This window comes from Chionomys nivalis, chromosome 5 (assembly GCF_950005125.1).
Source record: "Chionomys nivalis chromosome 5, mChiNiv1.1, whole genome shotgun sequence".
Classification (NCBI taxonomy): domain Eukaryota; kingdom Metazoa; phylum Chordata; class Mammalia; order Rodentia; family Cricetidae; genus Chionomys; species Chionomys nivalis.
The window spans coordinates 14,898,034-14,912,269 of NC_080090.1; the positions used below are offsets into that span (position 1 = coordinate 14,898,034).

The following is a 14,236-nucleotide window of genomic DNA, read 5'->3' on the forward strand; positions in this document are numbered from 1 at the left end:
ATGGTTAAGGCCACTAAGACTAATCAAAAATATATTAACCAACCAGCAGTTTTCCCAGCGCTAATTAGTTCATTAAAATGTTTGCTTTTTCTTATTGTCAAGGAAATACTCCCAGATGGTGGAGTATATGGGTAATACTGAAACCATAAAGAGGTAAATTCTCTTAACTCACCAGACTCTACTAACAATTTGCTGTTTCCTTTCCACATTTTCTTTTAAATATTTATATGTGTGTGTGTGTGTGTGTGTGTGTGTGTGTGTGTGTATGTGTATGTTCATGTACCAGAGGTCAGGTGGTAACCTTCAGGCTCCAGCACTTAAAAGAGGCACTAAAGACATTTATTGGATAGATGAATGGATTATATCTGCAACCCTCATTTCCTGCTTCAGGCATCAGATTAATTCAACTGGCAATTAACAAATTTCAGATTATGATCCTCTCCATAGAAGATACTGTGCTTTAAAGTTCATACTGATTTGTGTACAAGTTTTAAAGACACAGAATCCACTTTATATAATTTGGGAAGGATAACATCTTTTGGGAACCAATTAATAAAATGGTAGCAATTCTTACATTAAAAAGACTGCATGCAGTGTGTAAGCATGTGCATGCCACTGTGGCTGCTCAGAGGACAGACAACTTTTGCAAGTTGGTGCTCTCCTTCACTGTAGGTTCTGGGGATTAAACCCCTGTTGTCAGGCTTGGTGGCAAACATTTTACCCACTGAGTCATGATTCAGGCCCCCAATTCTTCTAATTCTTTCTTTGTTGACCCATGCGCTAACACAGTTGTCTCTCCTACAATATGCCAAAGATCAAACAATTTTAAACAAGATCTAAGAATCAGGCAGAAACAAGACAAAAGCAAAAAGGAAATCTAGTAGTGAGTGTGGCTAAATATTTTTGGTTGTTAATAAGGTCTAGAATGGGACACTCACTTCCCAGTTCCCATATGACTAAGACACCCCCTAAAAGGGTGATGCTCTGGGTGTGTCTGCAGCACTGGGCTTTCCCACACACCTGCAAGCCCAAGGGAAGGTCACAGCAAACAATTCAAACGACATCACCCAATGTCCTTAAGCTGAAAGCTGGCTGGCTAACTAGTCCCCAATTCAACACTGCTATTTTGGTCCCTATATTAGATCTGCAAAGTCCATGTAATTCTGTGTGTTATTTGTTTAAAGAAAATATTTTGCCTTATTTTATCTAAAAAAAAATTTAAAAGAAAGCCAAGAGAGTCAAAGGCAGCAGCTTAGCATCTGCACACACAGGAACAACTTATAAAACACAGCAAGCATCGCCAAGAGGGGCTCCTTGGAGACAGAACTGCCAGAGTCAAGCTGCACTTCAAAGCTCAGGGGTTTGCTGTTCTTTTCTCTAAAACAGCCTACCCTAGAACAAAAGACTGAGAAAAAGCTTCTAATAAGCCAGCAACTAAGACTGAAAACTAAAATACTAAATCATTTAGTCAAACGATACAAATTTCAGTATAACCTAACAAGAAATACAACTTTTTGGACTTTCTAGTTAAAACTATACTTAAAAATAGGGTAGCCGGGCGGTGGTGGCGCACGCCTTTAATCCCAGCACTTGGGAGGCAGAAGCAGGCAGATCTCTGTGAGTTTGAGACCAGCCTGGTCTACAAGAGCTAATTCCAGGACAGGCTCCAAAACCACAGAGAAACCCTGTCTCGAAAAACCAAAAAAAAAAAAAAAAAAAAAAAAAAAAAAATAGGGCAAACTCCCACTGATGGCTGATGGCAAGCAGTTTCTTTCACAGGAAGGTCCTGACTGACTGTAGATTCCTCGGAATCCTGCTTCCAGGCAAACTAAGGCTGATTTTATTACAGTAATTCTGACAAGTAAGACATTCGGTTGGTATTATAATTTAATGTTGGTGACATTTAAAACATAATTTAAAGTAATTTGATAATACAAACTCTCTAATTTTCTTACTGGAAAATAACTAAATTACAAATTAAAAAAATTGCTATTATTATTTTACTAACCTGGGTGCATTATAAGAAATAAGCTTGCATGATATAACTAAAATATTTTAATATCTATAAAACTAACTTCCTTTGAAGCATACATGCACACATTGAGAAAACAGACACTCTGCTTAACAGCCATGTCATGCATGGCCAATGATAACGAAGGTATGGGCATGAACGAAAGGACCAGCAGGTGCCAGACTTCTTCAGGGGTAGCAGCCTTTTTTTTTTTTTTTTTTTTTTTAATTTTCTTATCTTGGGTCTTGGTTGCAATTAAATACATATCAACAACTCAAAGATTTATAAAAACTGACTTTAGCTTTAGAACCTTTTATGTTACTTACTCAGTATTTATACCATTACTTCAGAGATTTCTGGTAGGTCTATGGATAAACTCCACGCAGACCTTAATCTCATGCCTGAACTCAAGTGGTTACAGGGTAAAGAGCCGTTAAACAATTCAGAAATTCAGGGAGCCCTTTCCTGTTTGTTTTAAAAGAATAAAGATCTAGCTGGGGATGTTTTTTGTTTTAACATGGTATCCCGAGTGGAAAACACCATACTGGGAAAACTATCCCACAAAGATCATACTCTAAAGCTGTTTCAGAATTAATACAGAATCCTTTACTCCTCCACATTTCCCTCAGAAGAAGAAACAAGACAGACTGAGAAGAGGAGGAAGAGGAGGATAAACAGGAGAAGACAAAAAAGTAGTTGAAGCTGGCAGCTGAGGAGGAAAAGGCAGCCATTCCCCAAGGCACCCTCTCAGGGGTTAGCAAATGCACACCAGGTTAGCGATGATTAGCCCCAGACTCAGCCCTTCATACCCTCAGAGTCACAGAGTGTGGTGTACCAGGGGCAGAGCGCAGGGACGGGGGGTGCTCAGGGTTTATGGACTCAGGAGAGAGAAACTGTTCAGCAGAATTGACAGTCATGTGATAGACGTGCTCAAAGTTGCTCGGAGAGGAGATCAGACCGGAGTGGTGATGAGGGGATGGGTAAGGGAAACCTGGCTATCAAAAACAAAGAAGGGAGAAAAAACGGTGTAACGTGATGCTAACGGATCAGGGTGAGTGACATCAGACAACATGCACACAAAGAATGAGGCGGTGTCTCTCTCAGAACTCCCAGGAAAGTTCTTTCAGACCTCAGAAAGTCAAATTCTGTCATCAGTTACTCAAAACAGCAGATTTTCAAAAGACCACTTGACATCATTCCCATTTTACCATTGAGTGAGCAGCAGCATGGCTTCCAGAGATCCAAGGAGCTTTCAGAATCTTCAGATTTTCTTATGTGATACAACAAAAGCATTGCAAAAGTCTACACAAAACACTAAGTACAGAAACAGCAAGAGACAGCTAAAAGGACAAGGGAACCTTACATCGTTTCTAACTAGAAAGGTATAAACCTGCTTCCTCAGACTCTATAGCCATTTCCCAGTTCTGAATTTATAGGCCTATGATATGCCCTGGCTTTTAGTGATATTATTTCCCTATAATAAAGACAGTGAGAATTGTGGGCTACACTATTTCGGGTTTGCCTGTAAGCAACCCAGCTCATCTCCATTTAGATACCCCAAAGAATAAGCTTGTTTCCAACAAGGGAAAATTCTGCCTTTGAATGTTCAAGTGTGGTTTTTAAAAGGCAAATAATATGATAATAGAGTTGCAGAAAAAAGTCTGAAGAGAAGAATGTTTATCTCCTGATAAATATTTACTTATGAGTGTACACATGGGCAATGTCACTTAGTGGGCCAGCCATTTCCTACAGTTCTTGAGGAGCTGTTTCCAGAACACACCATCCCTTCACTATAGGGAGACTGAAAGAGGAACTTAAGAGCATGCCTTACTGAATAAAGCATGGATCATCCAGGTGAGATAGATGGTAAAAAAAAACGCTAAGGACTTAACTAAGCCTAAAAGAAAAGCTTCTCTATATATGACAGTGCTTTTACTTTAGAAATGTGAATAAAATCAGTATTTTCTAAGGCTGTTTTCAAAAAGAAAAAATATTGACCTATATCTCTATCTATTTCTACCCATCCATCCATCCGTCTGTCAATTCCCTCCATCTTTGACTTTAAGAAACAAAAGTATCTTTTTTTATTAATTAATTTATTTAATTATTAAAGATTTCTGCCTCTTCCCCGCCACCACCTCCCATTCCCTCCCCCTCCCCCAATCAAGTCTTCCTTCCTCCTCAGCCCAAAGAGCAAGCAGGTTTCTCTGCCCTGTGGGAAGTCCAAGGACCACCCACCTCCATCCAGGTCTATTAAGGTGAGCATCCAAACTACCTGGGCTCCCACAAAGCCATTACGTGCAATAGGATCAAGAACCCATTGCCATTGTTCTTCAGTTCTCAGTAGTCCTCATTGTCCATTATGTTCAGCGAGACCGGTTTTGTCCCATGCTTTTTCAGTCCCCGGCCAGCTGGCCTTGGTGAGTTCCCGAAATTGAAAACTCTATCCTGAGTGAGGTAAGCCAGACCCAAAAAGAGGAACATGGGATGTACTCACTCATATTTGGTTTCTAGCCATAAATAAAGGACATTGAGACTATAATTCGTGATTCTAGAGAAGCTAAATAAGAAGGTGAACCCAAAGAAAAACATATAAGCATCCCCCTGAATATTAACCTTCATCAGGCGATGAAAGAAGACAGAGACAGAGACCAACATTGGAGCACTGGACTGAAGTCTCACGATCCAAAGGAGGAGCAGAAGGAGAGTGAGCACGAGCAAGGAACTCAGGACTGCGAGGGGTGCACCCACACACTGAGGCAATGGGGATGTTCTATCGGGAACTCACCAAAAGTATCTTTTTGGAGGGGAAGGTGCTAAAGTGCTATGGACTGAGCCCAGCCCCTCATGCACACACTATCAAGGAAGCACTTTACCACTGAACTGCACCCCCAGTTCAAGAATAAAAATTACTTCTTAAAGATGCTATTGAGCTCAGCATGCTGAGCCATTAAGAATCTGAGAAACAGGTACGATGCACTGTGCTAGGGAGACGGTGACCAACACTATGGTGACAAGTTACTCTCACATTAGGTTGGAAAAACAGTTCCTGTATTTTTAGCAACCACTTAAAAACAACAGAAACCATAGGTAGATAAATGGTAAAGAAGGCTCAAGGAAACTAATTCAGTATATCGTCTAAGACTCTTTATGTTAGTTTGTTTTTCTTCTCTCCACTCACTAGAATAGAAACGGGAGGTATAAATCTGATCCAAGAGGCAAGAAAGTGACTCTTCCAAGCTTTCCTGCCCTTTCCATACTTAAGACAGAAGTGATCTTATTTCAGGATATTTGGCACAAATGAACAGTTACACTTCCAAAGATCCTTTAAAAACTTTCTAAGGTCTTCAGTATTTCACAGGAATACGACAGTGATTTGAACACAATGAGATATGAAAACATCTGGAGTACATGTTCTTTGCACAGATGGTAACATGGCTTTGGAGCCTGAAAGCTCTTACCCATGATACTAGATCAATGTAATTCATCCTTATTGGGGGAGGGCTAATTCATAATTCCATCCAAGTGGAAAGAGCATACTGAAATGAGACCGCATTCAAATACAAGCTCTCTGTCACATGTGAGAGCACTCTTACAGACATGCACAGTGCTACAGTGTTTAACAGCGTCTGCGTCTAGATACACATGGTCCCGGGCACAAAGTCAGTGATTAAACAGATGACTTTAGAGAGCTAGGTCAGGAATCCTTTGCATGTGAAATGAGCAAAGAAAAGTCACATGGAAATAACAGGAAACAAACAGGAATTTGGACACAGGAAATATCTGATGCCTACTACATGTGCAGACGAAGAAACAGCTTCATAAACGTACATTTTCCTGGAACTATAACAGTGTTTATCTTACATAATAAGAAAAATTAAAGGAATAGAAGACACATTTAAAATGACTGAATTGGCAGGGAAAAAGGACTAGTGTTAATCCAGGGTGGGGGTTGGGGATGGTGGCTGTGGAGTTAACAAAATCAGGGGACAATAAATACCCAAAACTAAGCAGTCTAATTATAATCAGTAGTCAGCATGGAAGGTCACGTAGATGGGGCCAGTTGGGGATGAGTGTCAAACATCACCTGAAATTGCTTTGGTTAATAGTAAAAAATCTTTTCAACAACAACAAAACATAACTTCTTGGTGAGCATGGTGATTGGTACCTGGTGCACCTAGAAGACTGAGGCAGGGGAGACAGGCTCAAAGTTGAGGCTAGCCGAGGCTACACAGTAAATTCAAGATCAGTCAGGGCCACCTAAGGAATACTCCCTCTCAAAACAAACAAGATTTTTTTGAAGTATTAAGAGAGGGAAATGAGGAAGAAGTGCAGTTAGGCTGGGCATGGTGGTACATGGTGGCACATGCTGGTGTTCCCAGCACCCAAGAGGCAGAGGCAGTTGGGTCTCTTTTGAGTTTGAAGACAGCTTGGTCTTCAAAGAGAGTTTCAGGTTAGCCATGGCTACACAGTAAGACCCTGACTCAAAAACCAAAACCAAAACCAAGAATAAAAACTTAAAACAAAAAGAAGTGAAGCTGAGGGGATACTTTGAGGTTTCTTACAATATTTGAACTGCTAATTTAGAATCCAAGGTCCATGCTCCATTGTATGTGAAGGTTGGAAAGACCTTCCGAGGAGAAACAACTCTTCACCTGGTGCAATCCTAAGCAGAATAACATGAAATCCTGATATTATTTCACCTTAAGGAAAGTATTACAATGTAAGGGGTACAACAGAATTATTATGAAAATTTTCTATAATTTCTATGATTCTATATTTTTACATAAAAATTTGGTAAAACCTTTCTGGGTGCAGCAGAATGTGACAGTGAAAGCTGACATTTGAATTGTAAAGGTTGGTACCTGTCAAAGCCTTGCTACTATTGAACCAACTTTGATTTAGCTGGCAAGCTAGTCTGCAATACATTTATGTGTCTGAAGTTAGTTATCTCTCTACTCCTCAGTAATGCTAACTACACATTTATGAAAAAAAAATCTATCAAAAGTTCAAAGAGTTCAATGAAAATAAGTATACTACACTTGATCTTCCACACACAAGCTGTGAATACAGTCACATTTAACTGTTTGGTATAATTTAAAGAAATTCTCTCTACTAAAACATTTTGTACTTGGCGCTGTAGCTTTCCCACAGGAAAATGAAATAGCAAGAACAGTAACAACAGAGACTTGGATCTTGGGACTGTGCTGTGTGCTGCTAAGACACGAGCATGAGCAGTGAGGACTTTGGAGCAGTGTTAGGAGGGGCAAAAGGAGACCTTGAGCTCTCACTCCAGGTGGAAGCTGAAGCAGAACAGCTTACAAACACAGCAGCACGCGCAGCAGCTCTGCTGTCTAATGTGCTTGGCCTATATAAAGATCACCGTGATCTCGTCTGTGCACACTTGATATTCACCCAGCACAGCTAATAGAAATCTAGATCTCTAAGGGTGGCTACTGTGAATGACTTATACTGCCAATGGCTGCTATCATTGGCATCATCACCATCATCATCATCATAAGATGAAAAAGCAGTAAGAAAGCATGGCCATGTGACTCTGATATTTACAAGTATTTTGGCTAAAATGAATGTAGATTCATTTTTTTTTTCTCCCCAGGAAATAAGCGAAAAGCTCCCTTTATAACCTAACTTCCACACTAGAGTTTGTACTACCCGTCACATTTTAGCACTTCTCTCCCTGCTTCTACCACTGGTGTTGCTAATGAGATTAGATGTCCTTAGGAAGAGATTAGGCTCAATATTCATAGTCCGCTTTGAAACTGCCATAAGATAGAAATTATTCTTAAAATTCTTTGCCCAATTTAGCTGATATCCTCACTGACCAAAGGGTCATACTCCATTTTAGTAGTTTGCTAGAGGTGTGTGACACTGACATTTTAAGAGCAAACAGGCCTGGATAATTTGCTAATTCCACTAGTAATTTTAACCTCAGCATAATGGGTCTGTGGATGCAATCTTCATGTTGTTAAAATACAACAATCTTCCTATGTTATATTTCTTTTTACATATAATTGTCCAGGAAACATGCTTGAATTGGAGCAAAGGAACAAGATTTATTGCACAGTTAGCTGAGAGGTGTGACTATGAATGATGAAGCCCATGTGGACTTCTGCAGAGAAAAACACCCAAGTATCTGTATTGAACTGAGTAAAATCTTACGCTTTGGTAACTGCGTCTGGGACTTGTGACACAACCTTTTCAAATATGGCTGTTTCTCCCACTAACAACAGCAAACTTGTATTAGCAAAATGGGGAACTTTCCTAGGGTAGAAAACCAATTAAGAACTTTTGTTTTGGGTTTTGATAGATTTCTGAATTGTAAGTTTCTTCTATGATGTATGCCACCATGTTTCTTAAACATACTGTGGCACACACTAAGACCATGTCCTCACTGTATAACGTATCCTGAGAAGCTGTGCATGTATGTGAGCCTATGTTCACATATCACCCACGCACCTGCACTGACTCCTCACTCCATTCATGTTCACACCACTCCTCATGCCTCTTACCATGGGCAGGTCTTTTAGGATCTGTATTCCATCTCCAGGACCCATGTGTGCTATGTGGTTAAAATTAGTTGGGTTAGAAATTAATTTATTTCTCATTTCTGGATCTCGTAGCATCTCCCTGTAAGGTAGAACACCTGTTTAGAAGTTTTTCCACATTTAATCATTATAACTTAAAAAATTAAGCATACTTTGTTTTATAAAAATAAAGATATGATTAGAATAACAGAATATATTAATAGTTCAATTCCTTAGATTGCTTTTTAAAAAAAATTTAAATAAGAAGACCTTAAGATTTAGGGTTTGTTTGTTTAAACTGTTCAGTGCTGGGGATCAAAGCCAGAGACATACACATGTATTAGGTTCTGAACCACTGTGTTCCACACTTGCTGGAAAGGGCTCCTTTAGCATGTATCAAAGATTCCTGTTCTACTTTGCAGATACATGGAATATTATATGTGCATCTTCTATAATAGATAACATTTTAGAAATGGTTTTAAATATAGCCACATCTGTTTTCTCATGGAGAATAGAGTTAATCTCAGTTTCTTTTTGTTTGTTTAGTTTTTTTTCCGCTTTTTTTTTTTTTTTAAGAAAGGGTCTTAGCCTTTAGCTCAGAACACGCTGGCCTCAAGCTCAAGGTGACTCTCCTGCCTTAGCCTCTTGAATGCTAAGATTACAGTCATGAGTTACCATGCCTGGTGTCTGTACTTCTTAAGCATATATAAATTTACTATATGCACAGATGATTTATAATACAAGTTACACATGGCAGAAATGATAACTCTTCTATATACATACAGAAATGAGTGAAATTGGTACTTTACCCACTGTATTCTCATAACGTTGACAGTATTAATTAAAATAGCCCTGAGGGATGCCACTCATGAGCTCAGAACCCCTGCAGTTGGAGAGACTCCCGAGCATTACTCGTGCTTGGCTCTACAATTTTAGATCACAGCTGAGTGACAAAATTTCAGATACCAAATCGTTCTTCTCAATTGTTTCTAGCTTGTCCTCTGGGTGATGGCAACATGGACAGATGCCATCAGCATGGATGGATGCTGGGCACAAGTGAACCACATACCTCCTCTGTTGCATTCTTTCTTCCTCTGGGACTCTGAAGGAGTAACGCCGCTTGTTGTTGATATTTCTAACCATTTGTTTTCGACTATTATCTGATGTCTCAGGAACTACAAGTTCATCCCCTTCTGTGAGAAACAAAATAATGATAATGTTTAAATTGCTAAAATTCTTTATATCTATTAATTTCTGACATTGCAATCAACTGAATAATATGTACAACTGTGACAAGAGTTATGCATTAAAAATAAGAAAGAAAGCAGTAATTTTCAGTGGAATATACTAAAAGATATATGCTAAATTAGGCATAGCTTACAAAAACACATTCTTATTTTTAATTATAAATACAAGATACTACATGTTTGCTAGAAGAAAACTAAAGCTGTCTTGGTGCTACGGCTTTGACCAGCCACTTCTCCTCCAGTATCTTCACGTTGTTTTCCTTCTCCTGCAGAGAGTGGTTTCAGTGGCTCCAGTCCACTGGAAGAGCAGTACGCCCTCTGAACTGCCGAGCCGTCTCTCCAGCCCCATTCATTTCACTCTTAAAAACAATGCCCCCAACTCACTTTCCATAAATTATTTTCTCCATCTTCACTTTCTAGGCTTCCTGTTCTAGGTCCTTATTCTGGGGATTCACTCCTATGATCTTTTTTGCCTCTTCCCACATTATCTTCAGTACTTCAGAAGCACTGTGCAATAGATGGAGATGGATTCCTGAAGATCCCCCAGATGGAATTCTGAACAAGTGTCTATAATTTAGAACCTACGGACTAGGTTCTAAATATTACATACCCAGCCATATCTTCTCTATTTATCAGGTGCGCCATAGGAAAAGAATGTGTGTCAAACGCTTTGCTTACACAGCCATACAGGCTTCACCAGGATTGCTTGTTCACAGCTTGTCTTTACTGTCTGCCAGAGTTTGAGAGCAGGCATTGCACACTCCAGAGTGAGATATGCCTGAGGCATTCATTGCATATACAAATACCTTGGACAGATGTAATATTTCCACTGAATTGATCTTATTAATATATCCCTTACCTGCCATCTTATTTTTGAAATATATTAATCTAATAGTCTCCAACCCTAAAAGATTTAATGATCCTTCAGTGTTTAAAGGTCGGACCTAAAATAATAAAAATAAAATTAGTATCTCAATAAAACCTTTAAAAATTAAATCATAAAAGTTTTAGTCTATTAAGAATACACTATTAAGACATTTCACTTATGTTAAGTCAAAATACAGTTCTTTAAAACATCTCAAGTTAATAATCTTACCAGGAAGGTATATATAATTTGAACAAACTTAATGCATCATAGTAATAGTTTAAAGGAATTCTATCCTGGACAAATAAATCAAGTAGAATATATAAACCTTAAAATTAACCATTTAAAAATCATCAGAGACCAAAACACTAAACTAAAAAATGAACACATTTACTTCATGAATTCTTATCACTAAACACTGAATGCCCACATATCTGCAGATGAAAGAGTAGATAGGGAAATTATCACTGATAAACAGCGATGGGGGAACCAGCCACATAAACCAATATGGCCAGATCCCTACTTGACACCATATATTAAAGCTTAGTTCTAAGTGGATCACAGGCAATGTACAATAATAGAAAGTTTACTATGCACAAAATACTGCACACAGCAACATGTGGGAGTTAGAAGGAATATTTTTGGAAGAAAATAAAGATTGTATCTTTATGGTCTTGAAGTAGGAAAGTTTCTTAAGAAGAGAAAAAAGAAAAACCTAAACAACAGGAATAACATCTTACTTAAGTAAAATTAGTAATTTTGTTCAGGGAAATACACCATGAACATGAGCAGATGTGACAAATGAGGAGACTATCCTGTGTGTTAGTAACTCAGGACCCACATAAAGAAGTCCAATAAATCATGAAGAAAAAAAATGGAAAATTCAACAAAAAGATGAGCAAACATAACCAGGTATTGCCTATAAGGGAAAGTATGAAGGGCATTATCACAGTTAACTGGGACAGGCAAAACAGTACTTTAGTGACACACTAGTTTACCACGATTTACAGAATGATGTGCTAGGGATAATATGGGTCAGAGAGAACCATAGATGATGCTGATGTGACTGTCATTTGTGCTAATATTTTGGAAAACAGATGACACTATAGCATATGGTTCAACAGCTGCAGCCCCTGCGCCTTAGCAACCCCACTGCGAGGTGATGGGGCCTATACTGAGACATACGCAGGAATGCTGACAACAGCAAAGAGTCAGCAGTAATTCAAACGCTGTCAACCAGATAATAGATAAACACTAAAGTAGTCACCCAAAAGACTATTTTATAGTAGTGAAAAACCAATGAACTTTATGTAGTACATACAGTAACATGTATGAATCTTAAAAACACCATAAATGAGCAAAGACAGCAAAGAAAAAAGCAGTAATTTCAACAGTTTAATAAATTGCAAAATCAAACAAAACTGAATATTACTTTACTTAGGAATTCTTAAAATTTCCAGCTCCTCTATTTTACAGCAAGCAACAGGATGAGAATACACACAACCCTGGTAAGGTGTGGGACACAGATGGGGCATGTGGAAGCAGTGACGCTGGGATATTGTGTTTAGGAAACGAGCAGAGCTCACAGTGTTATTCAGTTTACAGGACACATGCTTGCATATTGCAAATGTCATAAAAAATGAAATACAAAACTGTTGCCAATCCAAATTTACAAATTTGAGGATGATGTATTTGTTACTTTACATAATGTAGCATTTTTCTGAGGGTTTACATTATTAATATATCTTAAAATTGGGGCATATTTTTGCCTGTGGTGGCACGTCTTTAATCCCAGCACTCAGGAGGCAGAGGCAGGCAGATCTTTGTGTGTTTGAGGCCAGCCTGGTCTATAGAGTGAGTTCCAAAGCAGCTAGTGCTACACAGTGTCTTGGAAAAAAAAAAAAAACCTGAGGCATATGTTTAATGATCTTGGCTTCCTTATTTCCCCTGTTCCTCTAACCTGACCTTTAACTAATGGCACCTACACTATACACACCAAATATATTGATATAACATGATTACTTTTCATTTCTGCAAAATAGAAATTCCATACTTATAAAAAATTTTCCTTGTTAAGGAAATAGAAATATTAATATAAAATGTGTTTTATTAGGCATATGGGAAACCACTATTCTTTTTTTTTTCCTTTTCTTTCTTTTTTCTTTTTTCTTTTTTTTTTTTTTTTTGAGACAGGGTTTTGCTGTAGCTTTGGAGCCTGTCCTGGATCTAGCTCTTGTAGGCCAGGCTGGCCTCAAACTCAGAGATCTGCCTGCCTCTGCCTCCCGAGTATGCTTGGATTAAAGGCATACACCACCACCGCCTGGTGAAACCACTATTCTTAAAACATTAAGACACCTACAAAGTTTTGATTTCACATTTCCAGCCATAAAATGAAGGAATTGACCCCTGCCTATTGATACATGCAAAGTATACTCCCTGGGTCCTTTAACCTACAGCAGAAGGCAATACACTGACATTTTAGGTTGCAGTATGTGCTCTAGCTGCTCATCACAAGAAAAACCAAATTTTATAGGGAGAAATTAAATTCAATAAATACATTATGGCATTGGCCTACCTATCATAAACTAACCAGCTTAGAATTAACCCATTCTCAGAAAGACAAATATGTAGGTTTTCTCTCCTACGCAGTTCTTAGATTTTATATAGATACATAAAATCATTTATGAATATATGATGCAAAAGTAGAAGTGCTATTGTCTAGGAAAACCAAGGGGAAGGAGAGTGCAGAAGACACAGAGGTCCTTGTGCTCACAGATAAGTACTAAGGAAACCAGGAGTATTAAGCAAACAGGGCTGTCTCTTCACAGGGAAAGATGTATATAACCTGTTTTCCACCCAGAAGGCTGGGAGTGGATGTGGTTAATAGCCTGGTAACCTTTGTGATATGTATGACCAAGACTGCATCCACACCTCAGACTCTTAATTTGTTACATGTGATTAGTCTATAGTGCCCATCTTTATGGAAGACATCACATGTACTTTACAAAAAATTTCAACATAGTCATACCTTAAGCTTTATTGTACACACGGGACTAGTTATTTATCAACAAGAAACTTTTTTTCCAAATTGTGCTGTATTTAAATATTTCTAAAATAAACTGCCCAGTGTCAGATTCTCAAAGTTTGAACCAACACTGGCTACTGAGTGTGTTGAACTGACTTCTTCTTGTCTTACAAAGACTGATACTCCTTGGTGGTTGTAGAGACCCCCACAAGAGAGGGAGGGGGAATAAGAGAGAGAGTAGTGGGGCTCAGAGATAGTATGCTTAATGTACAATATGCACACTCTTGAAAATGTCCTTACGTAACAGTACTATGCACAATGAATATCTGCAATAAAAAATTAACCAACTTGGCCCACATTTAAGTGTTCCATTACCTTTTTGAGAGGAAGAGTTTGTATCCATTCCATGGAGTTTACATCAAAGACATCAACTGCATTTTCACTATAAACGGAGAGATAAGGTGCATTGTAACCTGGGGGGAGGAAGGAAGGTACAACCTGCTGATTATTGAGAATTATTAAGACCCAAACACTTTGAAAGGT

General features: G+C 38.5%; 1 protein-coding gene across 18 annotated transcripts in view; it reads right to left on the reverse strand.

Annotated features, from left to right (window-relative positions):
* Window positions 1-14,236, reverse strand: part of Cdc42bpa (CDC42 binding protein kinase alpha) — a 257,942-nt gene that overhangs the window by 9,902 nt on the left and 233,804 nt on the right. For 11 of the 18 annotated variants that reach the window (XM_057769501.1, XM_057769494.1, XM_057769495.1 and 8 more), the window contains 5 exons: window positions 14,069-14,166; window positions 10,663-10,747; window positions 9,626-9,749; window positions 8,542-8,659; window positions 2,821-3,006 (listed from right to left, as the gene is read on the reverse strand). In XM_057769501.1, the coding sequence (XP_057625484.1) occupies window positions 2,821-3,006; window positions 8,542-8,659; window positions 9,626-9,749; window positions 10,663-10,747; window positions 14,069-14,166 (611 nt within the window). The remainder of the gene's footprint in view (window positions 1-2,820; window positions 3,007-8,541; window positions 8,660-9,625; window positions 9,750-10,662; window positions 10,748-14,068; window positions 14,167-14,236) is intronic. The other 7 variants (XM_057769503.1, XM_057769500.1, XM_057769499.1 and 4 more) reach the window with 2 other exon arrangements.